This window comes from Cololabis saira, chromosome 4, assembly GCF_033807715.1.
Source record: "Cololabis saira isolate AMF1-May2022 chromosome 4, fColSai1.1, whole genome shotgun sequence".
Classification (NCBI taxonomy): Eukaryota; Metazoa; Chordata; class Actinopteri; order Beloniformes; family Belonidae; genus Cololabis; species Cololabis saira.
This window is the reverse complement of record NC_084590.1, coordinates 18,970,840-18,993,619: the sequence shown is the minus strand read 5'-3', so window position 1 is coordinate 18,993,619 and position 22,780 is coordinate 18,970,840. Positions and strand designations below refer to the sequence as shown.

At 42.5% G+C, this 22,780-nt stretch overlaps 1 protein-coding gene across 12 annotated transcripts in view; it reads right to left on the bottom strand.

The window, feature by feature from the left end:
• Nucleotides 1-2,063: 2,063 nt before the first annotated feature.
• Nucleotides 2,064-22,780, bottom strand: part of gramd1bb (GRAM domain containing 1Bb) — an 87,022-nt gene continuing 66,305 nt past the window's right edge. For 11 of the 12 annotated variants that reach the window (XM_061719057.1, XM_061719069.1, XM_061719060.1 and 8 more), the window contains 15 exons: nucleotides 18,873-18,957; nucleotides 16,782-16,885; nucleotides 16,586-16,681; nucleotides 16,153-16,233; nucleotides 15,892-16,007; nucleotides 14,775-14,934; nucleotides 14,438-14,627; nucleotides 13,697-13,840; nucleotides 13,486-13,604; nucleotides 11,682-11,824; nucleotides 11,461-11,564; nucleotides 7,926-8,226; nucleotides 7,052-7,159; nucleotides 6,380-6,500; nucleotides 2,064-3,826 (listed from right to left, as the gene is read on the bottom strand). In XM_061719057.1, coding sequence (XP_061575041.1) covers nucleotides 3,737-3,826; nucleotides 6,380-6,500; nucleotides 7,052-7,159; nucleotides 7,926-8,226; nucleotides 11,461-11,564; nucleotides 11,682-11,824; nucleotides 13,486-13,604; nucleotides 13,697-13,840; nucleotides 14,438-14,627; nucleotides 14,775-14,934; nucleotides 15,892-16,007; nucleotides 16,153-16,233; nucleotides 16,586-16,681; nucleotides 16,782-16,885; nucleotides 18,873-18,957 — 1,962 coding nt within the window. In that variant the 3' untranslated portion in view covers nucleotides 2,064-3,736. The remainder of the gene's footprint in view (nucleotides 3,827-6,379; nucleotides 6,501-7,051; nucleotides 7,160-7,925; nucleotides 8,227-11,460; nucleotides 11,565-11,681; nucleotides 11,825-13,485; nucleotides 13,605-13,696; nucleotides 13,841-14,437; nucleotides 14,628-14,774; nucleotides 14,935-15,891; nucleotides 16,008-16,152; nucleotides 16,234-16,585; nucleotides 16,682-16,781; nucleotides 16,886-18,872; nucleotides 18,958-22,780) is intronic. The other variant, XM_061719059.1, reaches the window with a different exon arrangement.

Here is a 22,780-nt window from a genome sequence, read left to right as displayed (position 1 = left end):
ATCATTAAGTCAAAACCCACGCGCAGCGCAGGCTGTACACATTATCAGTGTGTGTGTGTGTGTGTGCGTGCAGATACATACACACACAAACACACACACACACATACAACAAAAACTTCTTGTATATTCAACTTGTGTATAAACTTCACTAAAAGTCTAAAGATTAAAACATTTTCTTAAAAAAAAAAAAAAAACAACAACAAAAAAAAACAAAACAAACCAAAACATACAGTAGATTTTGAAAGGAACTACACCAGTACAAGTTTTCTCAAGACACACTCTGAGAAAAGCATTCGAGTTTGATCAGTGGTCATTTTCACGAGGTTGAGAGAGATGCTATTGTGTGTTGCACAAGGCTGTTAGTGAGCGCTTTGCTGCGCGGCTGGCACTGCGTCAGCCGGGCGGATGCCAACTGCAGCAGTCAGCGGAGCGCACAAGCCGTCAGTTGTGAGTGATAAATTCAAAACTCTCGGGTTGCCTTGGTGAGCGGCGAGAGCAACTATAATATCATTCGTGTGACACGGGTTAACAATGTGAGAGCAAACTGGAAACAAGGAATGAACACAAATAAGAGAGGCAAAAAAGAAAAGTAGATGATAGAAACATGGGCGTTCCGAATCCAACTTTTATAAGAGTCAAGGGTCAAGTCAACATCTTGGAAACCGTCTAAGTCAGGCGTTTATCGTGAAACATCAGAGGAGGAGACGTGATGACATCCGAGAATGTAATTACAAATGTAAAAAAAGGAGGAAAAATTGAATACACTCAAAAGCAAACTCTTAAAGCCTTCTAGTCATACTGTCAAACGTGACATTCCTGCACAATCATAGATATGAAGCAAAACTTCAGTACAATCTGTCTGTGTCATCACACTGAGGGAAGTGATGCCTCCAAAGCATTTCTAACTGTTCACATTCGGCTCTTGAAGTTTTTGCGTGCCCTCTTCTAATGCAATGTGCACACAGACTCACACACCAGGCAGGACTCCAGTCTCGAAGCTTATTCCGCTGATTTAAGTTCGTCAGCAACATGCTTCGCAGGCACACTGTACGAACACCTTATATCCCTGCCTTGGCATGAAAACGGAGATGGACGTGTGTCATTATTCTTGCTGTGGGTTGGAGCTGCTTGTTTGGGTCGTGTTTTTGGAATTGTCTCAGTTTCTAATGTAACGAGTTTGGGAGTTGTACATCACCAGTGTGGTATTTCCTCGGCTCTGCATTCTTCTCCAAACTAAACCCTTTTTTTTCTTTCCTTAGCTACCTAAAAAGGCCTTAAAGTGCTTCGCTTTTCTTCTCCATAAAGAAGTTTTTGTTTTTTTTGGAAGTGCCGTAAGGGGTCTCTGTTGTCCATTTCCTAAGAGATAATCTATACTGCACCTCTTCCAGTACTAGTATATATATATATATATATATATATATATATATATATATATATATATATATATATATATATATATATATATATACTGTTGCACATGACATACATGATAAATACTTCATTTAAAACAACATGACAATCCGTGACGGTACATTTCTACTTCTTTCTTTTGGCTCAATTTAGTTGTGTAAAGTTTTATATTCATGCTTTCATTGCATCCAAGACAGACACTTGAAATGAGGAAAAGGAAGGTATATTCTGAGGTGAAGAGATAGTTTGATATTTTGAGAAATGTGGTTATTATTATTTTTTCTTGTTTTAGGTGAAAACATTGAATTCAAAGCTCAAGATGGACTTAGAAGCTTGCTAGGCATCCGGTTTCCCAAGGTTTCTTAGTTTTATAGCATACAGACATGACAGTGGGATAAATCCTCATTGAATGTGTACAAAGATGGCAAACAAGTGCATTTCTTAAAATGTCAAAATGCTCCTTTTTAAACAAAGTGACCAAGCTACAGAAGTGGCAACATGATCAGAAGAGTTCCTCATAGACAGCAAATGAAGGATTCATCTCCAACATGTCAGATATCCATTTCAAGAGAAAAATCATTGATATTTGTCTCTAAATCAGAACAATTTTGATGACTTGCCCCCCCTTATAAATTTCACCTATCAAACGTGTGTCAAAAAAAGACATTTATTTAAGCACTCAATCACTCTGTAAAAGCAGAAGTAACAGTGACAAACTTGTTTTTAAATACTGGATGCATCACTTTGGAACAAAAACTCTCGGGGCTGTAAACTGTACCCTGGTGGGACTAATGCAAGGCGACTTCCAAATGCATTAGCATTCAAAATAAAAGGCAGTCTGGCTGCGTGAGCCAGGAAAGGAAAAATATAAGAAACATACAAGAGTGGAATGGTAAAAATGCCATCACTTCCAACGCACACACGCACACACACACACACACACACACACACACACACACACACACACACACACACACACACACACACACACACACACACACACACACACACACACACACGCACACACGCACGCACGCACGCACTCACTCACACAAATGTACGCGAATATAATCGCGCAAATGTAGAATCATACTTGCACACTGGACATGTCACAGACATATCTGGCATGCATCTCTAAGAAGAAAACACTTTTAGTTAGAAATTCTGTAACTGGTCTAGAGCTCTGATAATTTCTGTATGTACATAAATTAACAATAAATATAGGTAATGTTTATATATTTTGAAATATATATATTATTAAATAATGAAATATTCTTATATATTTCAAATATATTCATAGAATCCTTTCCAATTTGAAACATCTTTAAAGAGATATAATCACAGTTTAGTAATGAAACACGTAAGAATAGCAGGTCTCCCTACTGGTCTGGCTGCAGAGTCCCCGTAACAAAGATCAATAAACTGTGATCAAAGTTGGCTTATTAATCCAGACTAATACATTCCACTTCACCTGAAGATTGAGAAGTAATGCTATGCATGTGGGAGGGCTGAGTAATCACGTGATTTGTGCCCCAAGTAGAGAAAAAAAAGAAAAAAAGACGGGGCTCTGATGGGCTCTGATCGAACCACAGATCTGACTTTTCAATGTTTGAACCCGGCAGTCCGACAGGGAACCAGCCCTGACAGGAACTGTGGAGGCCTGGTTCAAACAAGAACATAGGGATTGATTATTATCCTACAATATATCTATATATATATTTATTATTTTCTCTGGAGCCAAACTGTCGTCTGATCACGTGGATGTTTATTAAAGGGACACTACAGCGAGGACCTCCAGGGGAAGGTTGGTACGGAACAGTCGAGAGAGTGTAAAAAGCCATAAAGACCCGAAAGGACTCCCGTTTCCTTTGACTCAATCTCCCTTCTTCTGTTCTGTTTTTTTTTGTTTTGTTTTGACATACATAGACTGGAACTGGACCACATTAACACTGACTGAGGGGAGCTAGGTTGTCTACATGCATGCAGTAGTTCCTTCTTTCTCTCTGCCCCTCTCTCCTCGACATGGCTTACGGTGGGATGCACTCGGAAACAAAGAGAGCTGAAGGAAACGGTTATCCTCCCATAATGCCTCAGTGATGTTGGGGGAACACCTCAGCTCCCCGTGTGTGTCCATGATTGCCTCCCCTGGGGAGGAGTGTTAATTTCTGGAAACGACTGTTCCTCTCTTTGCATCTTTGGACCCGGTCACCGTTGGTCCCACCTCCCCTTATGTCCTCTGACTGTCTTGCTGATGCCTGCGTATCGGTTCACAAACAAAACAGGTCTCATATTGCACAGCATGCCCTCATGGCCTTGTGGTGGTTCGTCAGTGATAGCGACTTCTCTTCTCCTCTGTCTCAGAGTTGTAGTCCCTCAAACCAATCCCTCGCTGGAGGTTCAATAAAGAGTCTTTCATCTAAAAATCAGAGGAGAAAGATGAAACACAATTGAATGTTTAGCCATGGTAGGGAAATTCAGTCCAAACAACAATCAGTTCTTGAAACAGGGCATGGGAATGGTTTTAAAAAATCTGTCTGGTATTAACACACGTTTTCTTTAAAAAAAAAAATATTATTAACTGGTTTAAGATTCCTTCCACATTTGAACTGCTCTGGTAGATTGTAGATGAGACTTTAAAGTCTAGCAAATGAAAGAAAGATGTTTTTCCTTTGTTTTTATTGGCCCCATGTTTGCGTGACTCAGTACAACGTTGAATGGTGGTGAAATATTTCACATGAAGCTTTAGTGGTTTTTCGCCAGGAGAAACTTTTGGCAGTTTCGCTTATTTTTATTTGAACAGTCCTGCAGAGAAATTCCAAATTAATATAATGAGAAATCCCCTGGAAGACATGCCAAGGTAACAGCGAGTGCTCGAGCTGAATGCTCATTTAGGTTAATGGAACCACAAAGCACGGCACTTTTCAGAACTGAAAGGTTTTTTAACTTTGCAGGGTTTGTGAATATGTGAATATACACTGCCTTCGGTACAGTTATGCATGGTTATTGGCGAAATATGGTGTCTACTTTAGAGCACTAAATCAGTCAGTTATTTTGATTCCTTCTTTTGAAAGCACACCTTGCTGTTCCTGCATGAACTTCCAAACTGTACAAAAGTTCTGTTCAGCTCAGGAAAACAAATTGCCGCACCAAGCACGTGTTAACACTCACAACAAAGGAGAGTGGTAGCCTAGTGGTTACAGGGGAGGGCTTCAAGTTCAGGTTCAAATTCCTGGGATGGCAACTGAGGGGAATCAGTTTGGGCCCCTGCACAAAGCCCTTAACACTAACTGCCCCATGTCTGACTAGTGATGGGTTAGCAGCAGAAGACTTTCAGGTTCAGTGTGTTTCGTGAGAAATTATTATTATTAACATCTAAAATGTGGACTTGATCGAGCCTGGAAGATTTGCAAAAAACATTTTAAAAGAATAAAAATAAAAAAGGTTCAGCCTCTTCCCTCCCACTTCTGTCAGAAACCCCCTCCAGAACAACTGAACGTGCACTTTCAAAGTCAGAACAAAAGTATCTATCATCATGATCCCTTGTCTCCACTTGATTCTGAGCAGAAGCCGCTCATTCCTGAGGGAACCTCCATGACCTCTGATGTTGCAAAACTCACCTTTACTGTGTTTTTAGGTCATTTGTCTTCCTTCGGTTGCTTGACTATGTGGTGGATATGTATAGTCAATAAGTGTAGGAGATCATAAATATAATTGTTCCTTGTTGGATTTTCAGCATCAGAGCAGCCGCTCAGAGCTGTACTATCTTGGTTCAAACACTAGGGGCATATTAACAGTATATGGAGTTAAAGAGGGCAGACGGAAACAAGCAATGTGGGTTTTGTTAATATTGTTTACCTCAAAGTAGTGCTGTGTCTGGGCATGACATGTGACACGCATATTAGACATGCACAATCACTTTTCTAAGGTTTCAATCCAATTCCTGATAACCAGTAGGGATTCCAGTATCAAGGTTATTGATGCTGTTGTTTGTTGTTTCCAAATTGCAATAAAAGTGCGAAAACTGTAAAAACTGAATGATCCAATTCTTCAAACACTGCAAAACGACAGTGTTTGATTTAAGCTTCTTGTAATCGTACAAAGCATGATACAATATACGCATGCAATACCCCAAAGGAACAGGAAAGATGTAAGCCTATGAAGACCATTTCCACCTTAAACACAATTCCTACAAGCAGCAAAGGGAACATGCAGAGAACCTGCACTAATGACTTATTTAAATCCAAATGTTGTCCTCAAAACACACGGAGAGTAACTGACTCCAAATTCCTCATCTGTGAATGCAAACCTGGCCAATAAACCTGAATCTCATTCTGAAAAAAAAAGCTAAGGCTCCAGAGATTGCAACAGTAGAAGGATCGCTCCTCTGTGACTAATTACCTGTCCAACAGTTCCAATCAAGGACACTAACGCCAATATCAACTCTCATTATACCTCCTGACACATCTAGTCTCAGATGTCTCAGGTAAAGCCTGTCTTTTGTAACCCATAGTTTTTCATGCGTCCTCAGGCAATGATCTCCCTTCTCTGACAATGACCGCTCCTCCTCCACCTGGATGTTTGTCTACAACGAAGGTCACGTGCACTCGGCATGCGTGAGAAGAGTTTGCATCACCGCCACAGAAACAAGCAGAAGCCTGGACGACTGCTTGACAAGACGGTGAATCATTGTCCTCGGCTTGAGTAGAAGAATTGGGCATGTTTTTTTACGGCTCCCCAGCCTCCACAGACGACAGATGTTCTTCATATTAATCTTAGAACATGTATTTAATTATTTATGATGAAAATCTAAAAGCAATTTGAACCAATAATACAAAAATGCTTCTTGAAATGATCCCCTACTCCACAATCAGATGAGTCAAATCCACTTATTTCAGGCTGAAACAGTCTCCTCCTGTTAGTGCAAGTACGGTCCTAACTCTTTTAAGACCTCTCCGTTGTATCCGAGTACCTGATCCAGCAGCACTACTGACGACTTGATTATCTCTCTCCACTTCTGCAGCTCAGCGTCATGGTAACGCTGCTGCGCCTCCAGGAGCTGGGCCCACTCCATCTGTGTCTGAGGCAGTTTACTGCAAACACACACACACACACACACACACACACACACACACACACACACACACACACACACACACACACACACACACACACACACACACACACACACACACACACACACACACACACACACACACACACACACACACACACACACACACACACAACATTAGGGGGAAGGACCCGAAGCATGATTTCCATTTGGAGAGACTGCCAATAAACAGTTTGGTAAATTGTTTCAGTAAGCCCAGAGCTATTCAGGGGTAATTTTAGAAACTCTGTTTTCCTGTCACGTGACGGTCCATATGGATATAGTTTAGTCTGTATGTCTGAGAGAGGGTGTGTGTGTGTGTGTGTGTGTGCATGTGTTCAACTGAATGACAGCATTTAGTGCAAACATGACTGGAAGTCTGTTCAGTCTCGTCTCTTCCCTGATAAGGATTTTAGATCCTCAAACGCCACTGAGGTCCATTAATCATGCCCAGTCGCTCCAACAAAAAAACGATCATATGGATAATAGCTAAACAGGAATGTGCAGAATGTAAAATGTGCGCCTGTGTACCTCTCTTGTAGCCGCAGACCTTGCCAGGTTGTTAAGGACTGTGCAGAGTACTCCAGCATCCACAGCTTGTAGAAGAGCATCATGTTTAGGAAGACCAGCAGAACCAGACTGATGGAAGCCAGCAGAGGAACAAAGTCACACAAGAGGTTCCCCCCCATCAAATTTGAGCATTTCCTAGTACATTTTAACCTCATGGCAAGACAGTGGGAGTTATATATTTAATTGTAGTGGGGATACATGTATCTGAGCCAACTGGGTAATACAAAACATCTACCTGAGACAGATCCTAGGGATGGCAGTGGAAGGAGAGGAGACGGTCATTACACTCAAGAGAACAATGATGAAATTATTTAAAAGGAAAGCAAAAGAATATGGTTCCTCACCATAGCAGGACAAAGTTAGCATTTATTTATGTGATTAATTGTGTTTTGTTGTCTTGGCTTTGAGTACTTTATACTCTATAATATGAATGATACAGTAGATTGTGGACAAACAAAGATAAAAAGACAATTGTCTTTGAGACCTGGACCTAGCTCTATCTCTTAAAATGTACACATATTGATCCACTTTCCCCCTGTGCTTTTTATTATCCCATCTGTGCCGTTTGTTAATGTCCTTTTCTTTTTTTTTCTCCTTTTTTCCATATATATTGTAAAATTTCTTAAAAATAAAGTTTAAAAAAAAAAAAAAGGAAAGCAAAAATGTACATTGACAAATATTTTATTTTTAAATCAGTAACTCCTCTGGGTCCACAGAAAATAGTTTTCTCATTTATGTCCTCCAACATCTCTGCATAGAGGACTGTGTGTGTGTGAGTGTGTGTGTGTGTGTGTGTGTGTGTGTGTGTGTGTGTGTGTGTGTGTGCGTCTCCTACACAAAACTGATGATGAGCAGCAGCTTGGAGACGCTGTACAGAGCCAGGCCTCCGGGCAGGTGATGGTGTTCTGGACTCTGGTGTCTGGTCTGCGTGGAGCCGGCCACTTGTTTGATCCTCTGGATCACTTCCTCATCTGTTGGCGTGGTAACAGGACTGAGGGCCTCATCCAGATGTTGGCTGCGCATGTGGGGGAGCGGCCTCTTCTTCCGCCTCACCGTGGAGTTCTTTATCACTTTGGCCTTTGGAGATAACTGGTGGGCCTCGGTCAGCATCTCTTCCAGCTTGGACAGCTCCATCTCTGAGAGGAAACAGAACCTCTGTCAGATGTTTGTGTCAACGCCTCGCTGCACATTCATTAAAAGCCATGACTGAACAAGAGGAACTGGAAGTCTTCACCGTGATTACATATGAAACCAATTGTATTAATGTACTGACTGTGGAGATCAAATTTAGTCAAGTTTTAATTCATCTCAGACCTGCAGTCATGGGTGACAGTACCCCATTTTAAAATTTGTATAGTCAAATACAAGCTCAGATTTGGAGTTGAGAAAGATTTAAAATGCAGGGTAGTGGACCCAGGGGACCTGCACTGAAGAACACGGCTCTGGACTTTGATGAGGCCAGTCCAAAACCTCTTTTATTGTGCAGCCATTCTGATGTAGACGTGTCGGTGTGCTTTGGATCGTTGTCCTGCTGCATGACCTGTCAATGTCAATGTCAGCTCAACTTATATAGCACATATAAGAGCCTACGGCCAACCAAAGAGCTTCACAATGAGAAATCAAAAGCCAAGGTGAACAAATGGGTCCTGAGACGTGTTTTAAAAATGGAGAGGCTATTTTCAGACAGCACAGAGAGGGGCGATGCGTTGCACAGTGTGGGAGCCACAACTGCAAAAGCTCAATCTCCTCTGGTCTTCATGAGGGATCGAGGAACGTCCAGGACCATCTGGTCAGCTGACCTAAGTGCTCTGGAGGGTTGTTGCACCTTAACAAGGTCGGATAAATAATCTGGGGCCAGTCCTGGGGCCAGTAAAATCAATTCTGTACCTGGCCGGAAGCCAGTGGAGTGAAGAAAGCACCGGCGTTATGTGCTCGTATTTCTTTGTCCCAGTCAGGAGACGAGCTGCTGCATCCTGAAGCAGCTGCGGACGGCCGAGTTCAGACTGGCCAATGATGACGTACAGGGAGTTACAGTAATCCAAGCACGATGTAATAAAGGCACGGATAACTTTTTCCAGATCAGCCCTTCTCAGATAAGGTTTGGCTTTGGCTCGAAGCTGAAGCTGAGAGAAGCTAGCCTCGACCACACAGCTGATCTGCTTGTCTAATTTAAACACCCCAATCAAAAATAACACCAAGATTACTTGCCTGCGGTCGCATATACGGTACTAGTGAGCCAATGGAGCTGGTAAGAACCTGGACCATGTCAGGGCAACCAAACAGGACAATCCCAGTTTTGTTTTCAGTTAATCTTAAAAGATTTAAGTCCATCCATGTCTTGATATCCCTCATGCAATTAAACACAGCATGAAGAGATTCCTTAGAAGGGGCCTTTAATGGCAAATAAACCTGCACATCGTCAACGAAGCAAAGAAAATGAATATTATGCTTCGTACATTTTGACCCGAGGGGTAGAACCTGACTTGATTTCAATCACACCTCAGCTGTTGAACACATGGCCTCACATTTGCCTCTAGAAACTGCAGCATGCTGAGGAATTGGAGGCTGCATGTCCTGTGGCTGCAAGACAAACTCAGACACATCACCCCTCCACTGCTGTGGGGACTGTGGGAGAGGTGGTTCTACTGAAATGCTGTGTTTTTATCTTCCTGCAAACATGGTGTTGGACATCAAGGCTAAACTACTTCTCTGGACATTATTCCACAAGTCTGGTGACGGGTTCAGATGTAGTTTTGCAAACCTCAGTTGTGCTTCATTTTTGTTTTTTTGATAGAAGAGGCTTTTTTCTGGTAACTGTATTGTCATGGATCTATTCTGTATTTATTTATTCTTCTAATTGTTCCGTCGTGGACTTAGATTTTTTTATTCCTAGTAGGCTCCGAAAAGTCTGAAATGTAGCTCCTGCATTTACCTATTTATTATTTATTTATCTTGTGAATTGCATAGATCTTTGGTGTAAATTTGCAGGGACGTCTGTTCCTCAGAATATTGGCAACTGCCTTGAATTCTTTCCACCTGTGAATACTTGTTCACAGTATAATAACAATAAAAAAGATGAGTATGTCGAGGTCCAAATTGTTGGGAAGTAGTTTCATTAATCTTTCAAAATCAAACCAAGAGGGAAAAAAAACAATAAGACAAATCCTTTTACAAGACCACTGCTTATGTCGCTGTCGCTTGGCCTTGTGAGAGAGGCTTCATGATAGGCAGCTCCTACGTTCAATTTTCTGCGGAAGCAGGAAGGGGGTACTTAGTATTGCCCGCATTATTTTTCTTTCTGGCTTCATCTTTGATAAAAGTCCCACTTTATTCAAGCATGATCCATAATCAAATTGAACAAGCACCACAGTAAAGTTGTTTTACTCGGATAGCGGCCCAAAAACTCGCCGTCTGTTACCTCATGCAGCCTAAATCTATTACATCTCTGTGAACTGTGGTGAGCAATGTGTTTGTCTGATTTATATAAGAGAGAAAATCCAAATGATTTTTCTTTGGACCTGCACAAATGTTACAGCCCACACATGCTGCTCATATATCTCTTCTTTGGATAACATTTTATAACTGTGTCTTTTATTTGCTTTTCTTTTTTTTATGCCTGTCAACGTATGAAAGCGTTGGTGATGGTTGCTCTGAAAGTCACCTCTGACGGTTCTACTCCATCGGATCAAATAGTTCAGCAATTCACTCCATGTGCCGTTTAAAGTCTTACAGCAGATTGCCTCTGTGGATCGTGTTGCCTGTGTTTTTTGTAAAGACATTAGTGAATATTGGTTGTGGTTCTTCTCTGTAATCATGCTCTTGTGGTTGCTTGTTGCCTTGTGTAATCACTTGCAAGAAGGCACTTGAAGGAATTTAAACTCAAATATGTATCAGCTTTGTTGATTTTTGTGTGAAGTGCGCTTGTGATTGTCAGGAGACCCGGCCAGAATTGAGTTCATACACATTCAGTTCATTATTTCCCGTTACACGCTCTTGAATCAGGGGAACTGCCACTTGTCCATGTCAGTTTGTTGTTACATCTGTTAAACACTGAGGTCAAGTTAACTTTTGGGGCTCTGTTTTCTTTCTTTATTCATTTGGTTTTCTTTTATTGTTTTTTTCCATGTTTCTGTCAGGCTGGTCCCCTCTCTTCAATGAAATCATGGAGAATTAAGTAAAACCCACTTCTATATCAGATTTCTGTTCTGATCTTGGCCTGGCTGAGACGCAGCACTGCACATCTCAGCTGCAGTAGCTCTCCAAACACCAAAGATTTGACATGCTTCTTCCCCATCAAGTACCGCATCAAGTGGGACGAATGGAAAAGTATGTGACCGACCCGAACGGACAAACAAAATCACAAGAGTTACCGAGATGGCGGAAGTTCTCCTCCAGTCCACTCCAGAAGTTTTTCTCAATGAAGCCTTTCACCAGCCCCCACGGCTGTTTCCTGTAGCGCAGCTCTGTCGACACTCTGAAGGGCAGAAGTGTGTTTATACATCCAGGCAGTCTTTGCAAATACCAAATGAATCCAGAATATAGAAGGGGATGGAACTAAAACCCGTCATCATAAAACAGAAGTCTTACTCACCGTAACCGACACTTGTTCTTGGCCACCCGCGTGAGCATGTAACGGTTCAGAGTGTAGAAATAATCGTGGTAGGGCACGTCATGTGTGATGACCTCAGCATCGATTATGTAACACTCGCTCTCCTGACTGGCTTTATACAGAGTCTGAAAGAGATCAAGGACATTTGTTGTTCAGTCCGATGTCGTTTAGGGTGTTTTCAATCTTTAGTTCATTCTTGCTGGTCTTTCTCTTAGTTTGGTTTCCGTTTTAAACAGAGAAAAATCCAAAGTGCCCCAATGTGTCACATCAGTCAACACTAGCATGTCCTCACTACTTCCTCCTTAAATGTGTCGCTAGAGGAACAAAAAAATATAAACAGAGGAAGAAGATGCTGTGGTGTGAAATATAACGGTGTTTAATGACAAGCAGACCAGTATTTTGTAATGTCAACACTACTAAAGACTGCTTGGATCGCCATGAATGGCATCTATTGTGTGGCTCAGTGGGGAGAGCTTCTGTCTGCCAACCCCAAAGTTGGTGGTTTGATTCCTGGCTTCATGATCCATACTGTTTGTTATGGTGTCCAGGCATCAGTGTGTGATTGTGTGTATGATATAAAAAGCACTGCTTAGATTTGATAGAAAATAAATCTGTGCAGATTTCTGCAGACTCCAAGAGTAAAGAATGCTGTATGGATGAAGCCTCCTCGCAGAGTAAACACTACACTGCAAAACAACCCATCTACAAATAAAGCTAATATTCAATAAATCTAGGTCAATTATCTTGTTTTAAGCAAAAAAATACCCAACAAAAACAAAAAAAACAACCACTTAGCCAATGGGATATACATTTTTTTTTTACTATAATTCTTAAAACGGACAAAATAATCTCAAATAATCCACTTATTTTCTTGAAGAAAGCCATTTTTTTTAGAAATGTTCTTTTTTGCAGTGTACTGTATAAATATCTGTGTATGACTGATGACTGGCTCTGATTTAGGCGTCTGTGCCTGAAATGCTGCGGCGCACGACGATGCAAGTTAGTAATGACATAAGGAAGGACACAAGCAGTAAGGGATGTAGAACACGTTTTAAACCGGGGATTACATTCTCTCACATGTAAGTCGCTTTGGATAAAAGCGTCTGCTGAATGACAGTAGTAGTAGTAGTAGTAGTGGTAGTAGTAGTAGTAGTAGTAGTAGTAGTAGTATTAAGATGTTCTGTTAAAACGATAAAGAGACTTTGCTGTCATGCCACCAAACCGGTTCATCGCTACGGTGGTTGCCAGGTGTCATTTTTTCCCAAATAACCTAATTTTGTTGCTTGAATATAAATACTGCACCTTTACTTTTGTTCAGTGTCTGTATGGATTATTTACTTGTCTGGCATGCTGAAGTATTGCAATATTCAATATTCAGTAATATTAGATGTCAAATGTTTCCTAAAGGGACTGCAGCCCTGATTATGCGGCAAAGTGTTTGCCATGCAGGGCAGAACTATCTGATTATTGGTGGAGAGAGCTGCTGCATACATAATCATCCAACAAGGTTTCTATCAGGCTCCGTACCACCTCATGTCTCTACGTTGGTCCAAGATTCATCCCCACAGAACTGTAAACCCATTTTGTGCTGAACCCAGTACCCTAAATCCTGTGATTCAGGACCACACCAGAGTTTTGTCAGACGATTTGGATCGAGAACAAAGTTTGATTGCTGTGTTCACACGGGTCAATACGAAAAGCAGCGAGTACGAAAACAAACAGCAGTTGCTTTACACAGACTACAGCCTGTAGGTGTGAAACGGTCAGAAACCCGAGCCGACTTCACCTGTGTCTCAGTGACTGTGGCTGTTTTAGGTGCCAGGGGGTTGGACAGGGAGATGGTGTACATGATCTCTCTGGTCTGGTTCCCAGCCTCTTCTTTCTTCCACGGATGGTACACCACATCTGAACAGAACATGTTAGGTAATGTATACCGTGTCCCGGGTAGTTAGACAGAAAATACCTCGATGACAGGCAGAAACGCGCCGACTAATTACCTGAAAATCGCCTCTGCTCCATGAAGTCGCTCATGAACTGAGACTCAGTGAAGAGGATGTCATAGAGCTTGTCCACGCTGAACTTGTACACCTCATTGATATGCTGCCTGCCGTTCAGATCCTCGTGAAAGGCTTGTACCTCACCTTCATGTAAAGAATTATCATAAAAGAAGCACATGACCATGGGAAATCAGTAACGATTATTTATTTACCGTATTTTCTGGACTATAAGCCGCACCTGTATATAAGCCGCATCCGCTCTAATTAAAAAAAAAGATATGCAAGCCGCAAATATTTATGTTGTTAGATTAGACATTTACTACATGTACAGAGCCATTTTGAACTGTAAATGATGTACATGTTTGTACCTAAATAGATCCTTTCCTAACAGTGTCTTTTAACACGGCAGCAACTTTGCTGATTAAAACTGGACAGAACCAAGAGAAAATAACCGGTATTTATTTATCTATTTATCTGTTTGAAATCTGCTTCTACCTACTTCTATCTGCTAAAGAAGAAGTAGCGTATTCTTCTTTGCATTTATTTTGTCTTAGTTTTTATTCTAATTCCGGTTAGAGCGCCCGAGCGGTGGCAGAAAAATCCACAGAATAGCCGCACCTTTGTATAAGCTGCATGGTGGAAAACCTATGAAAAAAGTAGTGGCTTATAGTCCAGAAAATACGGTACTTGATTATATTTGGGATCTGAAAGGTGGGAGCTCAGTCTTTTTGGTGCGTTTACCCTCGTCGTGGGTTTCGGAGGAGTCGCTGAGCTCGGTGGGGATGTCTTCATTGTCGTTTAAGTCCAGTGACGGTGAGGGGACAAGACCACCAGGCCCGCTGGTTTCGTTCTTGTCCTCCACCGCTAGAGACACGGCCAGCAGCTCTCCATCTGGTAGGCAGTCTGCAAATTCCTCTGCTGGGAGTTCAAACTAGGGGAAAGCAACGAGACGCAGGACAAGCATTCCATGTAAATGGTGTCAAGTGCATTTCCTGAACGTATTCTGACCTGGAGAGATGCTTAACTTGATTTGGTACTTGCGTAGCGCAGCCGGGATTGGCAGGTGGGTTGAACTTACTGTAATGGGTGTGTCGTGGTGGCCAGGGCCGGGGAGGGTGCTGTTCGGGATGGTCTTCTTGTGTAGCGGAGGGCTGGGCTCAGGCTTGGCTTCGGCACTGTTTTTTGTCAGGTTGTCAACGTTGATCTCATTCTCTTCATTGGGAATCTCTTCACTGAACCTGGGAACAAAAAAAAGAAAAAAAGTGGGGGATTATTTCATTTCCATTGCGTGCCGTCTCTCCTCCTGATTATTTTCAATATGTCAAGAAGTGCTTGGGATTTTTTTTTTCCCCAGCGTGATTTGACTTATTTGGGTCATAAAGAGCTGTGTGTTTGACATATGGTCAAACGCAGATGAAAGACCTGCAGACTCACCCTGAAGAGTGTCTTTCTTTGATTACATTAGCATCTATCAGCTGATGATTCACATGAATGTCTGAGCTAATGTTTCATTTGTTCTGGCAGAAAGCCTCCGGCCCTGTTCCCCTTCCATCCACCTACGCATCAGCTGTTTATTTAAAATGGGTTGGGTCTGATATGATAAGACCGTACGGAGGGACACCATTACGGCTTTCGTTTGTCTTTGTTGCTCTGACTGGTTTTAAGTTTATCCGGATGAAGGCGGAGGCATCCACCACCCACTGATACTGCTCATTAGAAAACAACGGTACTATCTACTCAAGACTAATTCTATGTGTGTGAGAAACATAAGAAATTATCTTTACTTCATTTTGCATCCAAGTATGTAAACGGCCACCCCTCATCAGAGACAGTGAATGTACCACAAATCGAACAGATTCAAACCGAAGCTCTTTATGATTTCAACCGCTTTAGACAGCTATAGAAGATGTAGTGCTAAGCCTTCAGGCTGTATTTACTCTTTTGTATCTTTGGACACATTTCCAGCTGCTCAGCAGTTTCCAACCCATCTGGAAAAGCAAGAACTTTGAAAAAAAACGATGGAATTACTGAATGTGTACAACTGTGGATTGAAAAAGTTTACCCTGGAGAGCTGGAGTGAGTGCTGATGCTAGTAAGTGACTGACCATATGACTGTATGTTGTTATGGGATCACTTATTATTTTCTGTTTCGGGCTATTTTTATTTATTTTTTTAAATGGTACAAGAAAACTCACCCCATGGTGTTGAAGTCATCATCAGGGGGAACGTAGTCCTCGTCGTCACTGGTGAGGCCAAGCTCGTTGCCATAGCACTGGTGGACAAAATGCCACAGTTCTTTAGGGCACAGGGGCTGCAGAAGATGAAAACGATGCAAACGATGAATCAGGAATATGTCTCGGGGATGCATTCATCTGATATATATGATCTATCTGATGTGAGCGTCCATGAGTTTTCAGTTTCAGATAAAGATGAACAATGATCAGTAGTTTTCTTACCTTGTCGAGCAGCGCATTCTGCCACAGTCTGAACATCATCATGTAGGTCCTGTCCCTGGCCCCAAATGAGGTGAAGAAGTGCTGGGAGGAAAAATAAATAAATATTACAAGAAATCAATCCAATCCAATCCAATCCACTTTATTTGTATAGCACATTTTAAAAACAACAAGGTTAACAAAGTAAATCAAAGGAACATATCTATGAGAACGGCCGAATCCCTTCTAAAATAAGATTATCATAATTCAGTGTAACATACATTGATAGGAACTTTCTGAATTTCTGAAAGGAACATGCCCCCTCTGCTGGTGACAAAGATTAAATCCCTAATTTTTTCCTTTTAGCAGTCAGACCCTTTACCACGAGGCCTTCCAAAATGTCATTTGGGCCTACATAAATACATTCACAGGTTAAGTAAAATATTGCATCCCTTACCTTCTCGTTGTCTGTGCAGACCTGGATGGCATTGGGAATGAGGCGAGCTGTCTTCTCTTTCGTCATTGAGCAGATGTCCTTTAGTCTCACTGTCAGCTACGAGCAAATGCACAGCAACGCAGATTAAAAAACGAACGTACACTCTTACACCCATTCCCAGCAAAGCAAATAAAGCGTGGGCAGTTAAAAGCCTTACAAGAGTTTCCCAGCGGAAGATGTTGCTATAGAAACAGATCCAGTTTTCAGAGAGGTAGAGTCGTCCCTGCAGGAGGATGTCCCGTTGGAGAGCACAGGAGTAGTCTGCAACACATAAAAGGCTAAATAATCACTACACACCCGGTAGGATGGTGAGGTACACATTACATGACAACATGGCTAAACTACACCATTACCATGCGTGAACAGTAAAACATTATCACGGGTAGTTAAATCCACGTCTGGTGCAGCACCCTTAAAAACAGAGATCAGACTTGAAAATATTCAAGCTTTACGACAAAGTCCCACAACTTTGAGTAAAAGAGCTTAATTAACATAAACTACCATCAGGGAATGCTAAAACACCAATCCCAAAAGTAAAATTGCAACTCTTCAAAAAGGTTAGATGTTACGCCCTTTTTCAGATGGACGGCAGGCGCCCCGATATCTAAAACGTTAAGAGTGGATACTGTTCACATCCTGGAGCCCTCCAGGCGGGAGACACTCAAATCCTTTTAAGTGTTATGAACTTTGAAACAAAACCGATGTTCTAATGTGTTTCAATGTTGACGGTGTCCTTCTGTAAACAATGACATGGTTGTCACGTGACGCATCATGGACGCATAAAAGCATCACAATCCATCAGAGCGCTCCTTCAGGGAAGAGGATTGTGAAAAAAGACATGGAAGTCATCCATGAACTGCTGGCCACTTGCACCGACGAAGAACTGATCTAATTATGTTACATCTGATCTCAGGTGTTTAGCGCGTCACACCTTGGCTCACGCTGTGAGGTGTCCCGTTCGCTGCAGACGAGCCTGAATGGTTGCTGAAATTAATGTGAAGGTCTTTGAGAAAGGTCAAATTTTCTCTCGCGCTGTGTTTCAAACTTGCATATCAGCAGATTAAAGACACATTATCTGATGTCCAACATTTATTTATATCGACATCAGTTAATGGTTTAACAGCGTTGAAAGGGGGAAAAGTCAACAAACCCTATTATGCTCATGTCCCGCCAAAGAAAATGCATCTAAGAAGTCTGACTTCAATAAAACACAGTTTCAAAAGATGAGGAAGGAATAGGAATAAATGGAAATTTCCCAAAACAAGACAATGGGTATAGTTTTGAGAAAAAAGGGATAAACCTACAGAGCATTCATCAAAAAAAAGAAAAGAAAAACCTGTTCAGAAAAGGCGTTTTTGGATAAAAAACACTGTTACATGCTGGTGCATACAACAACAAGTACAGACTGAGGAGGACCGAAGGATATCTGCACTGAAATAACGATGACTCAAAACAGATCCTTCAGGATAGAAAAACATCAGGTTCAAGACCTGTGGGTCAAACTTTCATGCCTACATGCAACGTTTCGCTGCAGGAAATACTTGGAAATCTTGACGCTACTTCAATATCACTCTTGCAGTCTCATAGCAAGAACCTGCATGACAGAACCCAATGGCGTCACACGGCCAGACGATGACCTCAAGTACGTCTCTGGACTGCCCTGAAACAACCAGGATGATGTGATTAGTCAAGTCCGGACCTCTGAGGAGAACCCCAAGGGTTCAAACCAGATAGCTAAAGAAAAAAAAGCAAATCCCTCGGGGAACCTGTTCGACTGCACTGGAGACGGCAGCAATGCGACGACAGAAAGACGCAGCTACTATATTTGAATTAATCCTGACTTGTATCAGCTCTTCAGAAACGGATCCTGACTGTCCTTCTTGTCAATAAAGTCCTCTTAAACTAAAGATAAACATTTTTGGTTATATTTATACTTTCGGACGGTGTACAGTAAAAAAGCAGACACATTTTTGGCATTTTGCTTTTGTGTACATGTGTAAAGTGTTGGATTGCAAACAAAGGTCACATTCAGAGTTTCCTCTTTAGAGGCATCCGTACTAAACTCAAATCCATAATTAACAGATAAGAATCTACAACATGATCAGCTTATACAAACTTTGAATGTCCAATATTTGTCTACTACTTCCCTGTTTAGCGAGGATTAATCATTCTCTAGACACTAACAAGCTGGGCGCACCCTGCCAGTCCTCAGATGGCCTCGGTGTGTGTGTGTACGCCATCCACTCACCCACAATGAGCCTCTCTGTGTCCGGGAGCTGCTTGAAGAGTTTCCTGAAGTCCTCATTTCGCTGCTTGTATGTTGGGCTCAGCACCTGCAGTGATGGATAGAGTCAGAACCTCTCCCCAAACTCTCATCCTCGTGTTCACTCACAAGCATCTCAGCTGCACAATTCAGTTTCTTTCTTTTCCTCTTTCTTTTCTTTTCTTTTTTATTCTACGAGCATGTGAGATAACCATGTTAAAATCACCCACAGCTTTGAGCAGGACGCCTGGTTTTATTTAGTCGCGTCCCAACCTTCGTGCTGTGGGGGATTTTGACAGGTCCTGGACATGGAGATGCAGTGAATGGCAAGCAAGAAGAATGTGGTTGTGAGTTATCTGCAAGGCCGCACCACCGCCGATACTCAGTGACAGCGTGACGTCACAGGCGATCTGTGAGAAATCAGCAAGAAGCAGATCATCTGATACACATGCTGCCATGACTAAAGTTTAGAACTTGTAATTAAGTTTCTGTGTAAGACTCCACTCTGAGATGGACCGTTTCTGTCAATGAGGTTTTTGTGAAATGGAAATGGGGAAGGACATCTAATAAATGTATCTGAACGCTGAGGTTAAACATCCTGAGAAAAACAGATAAAAACAAATCCCCGCAGCTCTGAGAATGATATCCTCTTCAATACGATCCCCCTTTTTGCTTTCCTTGGCTTGAGCTGACGTGATTATTTGCAGTGCAGAGTCTGTGATGTGCAGAAATCTCCAAACTGAGAGCTCCCAGTGTCTGTGCCAGATGCTTCTCTTCAACAGGAAATTTTCAGGAAACTATAGCTGCCAATACAAGAAACGAGTGGTTGACTGAAACAAAAGAGAAATATATTTCTTTGGAACGGGACTGGTTGGAAAAAGGACATCATGTCCATGTAAGAGAAACATGTCCTTTCCCTGTGTGATGAAGGGAGAGTTATAATATTGAAATACAGTGTCACTTCTGCTAGGTTTTCACTCTGAGAAACATGAGGTGGTCAAATAAGCTGCTGAAATCCCCCCAACCTTCCTCTGTGCCTGGAAACAACTAAACATACTCCCTACATGGCTGATGTATATGAAGTCTCTCACGTAGGAACCTGATGATCTCGCCTAACAACGGGCCCAAGTAAACCCCTCACAGAAGCGAGCCAACAACCGTGACTCATAACCAAAACCAGTGGTTTTATATAGTGCTGGGAAAATGACCACAGACCTACGCTTGCAGCTGCATACAGTGAAGACAAAAGAGTGATTCAAAGCCTTGTTGATGACCCCCACCCTCTTCTCTTGTGACTAAAGTTAATAACACCACAACAATCCCGACTCATCTGCTCTTTGCTCTGCCTGTTGCCTGCAAGCGGAGGTCAACTTACAGCGGGAATGTCCTCAGTGTCCCACTCAGGGTCCTGCAGGTCTGAGGCGGCCCAGCCCCACTCCCAGCCCCACTCCCCTGCAGCTGGCACCCGCAGGAGCCACCCCGCCAACGCCTCATCCAGCTCCAGCACGGCCTCCCACTCCGAAAGCGTGCAATCCTCATCCAGCTCCGAGCTCATTGCTGCGGCTCCTACTTTTGGCGCCTGGATGCAATCAGATTGTTTTTTTTTTTTTCCTCCCCGAAGCTTGCCTCAGCAGGGCTGCCCAGATCCTGAAGGACTTGTCAGTTTAAGAGTGTGTTTGGCAAAGAAGAGGCGATAGATGTGGAGTCCGGTGGTTTGGGGAGCTGCGGTGTCCGCCCCCTCCTGCGTTTGGGTGCTGCAGCGGACGCGGCTCACTCCAGCCACATGATCCGTGTGTTGCTCTGTCGCTCTCCGGAGTTATGGCCGTTGCCCTCCAGTAACCCCAGCCAACAAGTCCTTTATTATCATGCCACAAGCCCTTTTCCTCTCCCCCCCCCCCTCTGTTCCGCTTACTCCTCCTATAAGTGTGTGACCAGAGCGTGTGTGTGCGGTGTTGTCCAGATCTTGAGTGCCTCGTAACTTCTCTGTTTACAAGAAGCAAAGAATGAGACAAGTTTACTTTGTGGAAATGTGGAAAGCAGCCGAGAGAATCTGGATTGTTTTCACTGCGCCTTTTTGAGCATGCGTTGAGTCCGTCGTGCTGTCTGCACGACCGATTGAATTATAGCGAACAGATGTGAGAGTAACCTCCAGTTACCTCTGCCTGCAAAACATGGCCATTAATTTTGACTGTGTCTGCACTGGGCAGTGAGCCGGCGCTCATGTTGTGGAGGGAAGTCCCAGGTCATAAAGGCTCGATATATAAATGTATTGGCAGGTAAAGGGAACAATCTGGAGTTAATTCTTCTGTTTCATGTGCTTTATGTATGAAAAGCTGCTTCAATCCCAGCCAGAGGAGGTGAAAGGGCTGATCGCGGATGATATGGAGTCACATTCAAGCACCCCTGATACTCGATCCCACGCTGTTATTCCGAGCAGATACGAAAGCTGCACAACTCCTTTTTTAGAAGCCCCTTGGAAAAACAATGCATGTGGATGTCTCCCAACTATTCTTCAATCAAAACAGTTCAACAGTCAGGAAGATGGGAATCAGTCTGTATGTCTGCGCGGCCAGTAAATAAAAACAAACAAAACAAAACAAAAAGCAGCTAGAAAAATTTCAGTGCCTCCTGCTGGAAAAAGTAAAAAAAAGTCCAAGCTCAAGTCCAATGTTTGCTGTTTTTTTTCTTCACTGATGAAACCATCCAAAGCAGAGAAATCGTCACAGCGAGCTTCAGCCGCTGTTCTCCCGAGAAGCCCGAGCTTTTATCTCCAGGGAGCGATCTGCATCATTCCGATCAAACTCCAGGGAGATGGTGATTCATTCCTCAAAATGATGCTGAAAGCCATCCTTTATGTCCTTCTCTTCTCTCCGATAAATCAAGCGAAGAAAGAAGCCACTGTGAGAGATGCGGCGGGCAGAGTTCAGGTGACTGCGTGAGGATCAGGATGGGCTGGGACTGCGGATACACGGTGAGTATTGATTTGGTTAATGATTAACTTGCTGGACAAACAGTAGGGGATGGAGGAGACTGGTACTGTGTGTCAGGGCGTGTACTGCCGGAAGACTGTTTTCCTAGAAACAATAAACTATCTTATATAATATCACTATTTTCCATTTGGTGGGGGAGTCAGGCAAATCATAACGATGTTCATAAGAGACGGAGATAAGAATGATTTTTACCAACTTCTGTCAATGCAGATTAAAACTAACTCAGTTCACCAATGTAACCAATGTCACTTAATGTAACAATGTCACTTATTGCGTTGGTTGCCGGGTCTTTCCCCGCTTTTTGCCAGCTTCCTCCAGCCTGTTATTCACAAACTTCCGTCAATATGAAGTGATCATAATGGCATTTTTAAGCCCCTCCTGTTGAGGAAGTGAAGGACAGCGTTTTACGGTCTCCGGAGGTCACACCTTATCTGACCCGAGGTGCAAAGCTTTTCCACACTGCTGGAGCCAGATGGAAAATTAATCGGTTGCACACGTTTCACCGACTGATTGAGTTTCGCTCTAAATGAGTGAGTGAGTGACAGCCAGCGTACAAGATGTCAGGAACGCAGCCACGATGTGATGCATAATCTTTAGAAAGCAAATTCAATTCAAAGCACTCATCAGTGTGCAAGGTTAAATCTGGCACATTTACATGATAGACTGAAGCACTTATGTAAATAAAAGGGCTCTGAACGGCCCCTTTTTTTAGGATAATAAACAAATAGATGCAAACCTATAACCTTATAACCTAGAAGGTAAAACCTATTCCCATTTACTATGTGGTGTCATAAATGAGCCATCTTTTAGAGGTAGTTTCACAAAACCAGAACGAGGTTTGAAGGCTGCATTTAGAAATTAATATATTGAGGGAATTAGGCCTCATTTAACCAGGCTTTCAAA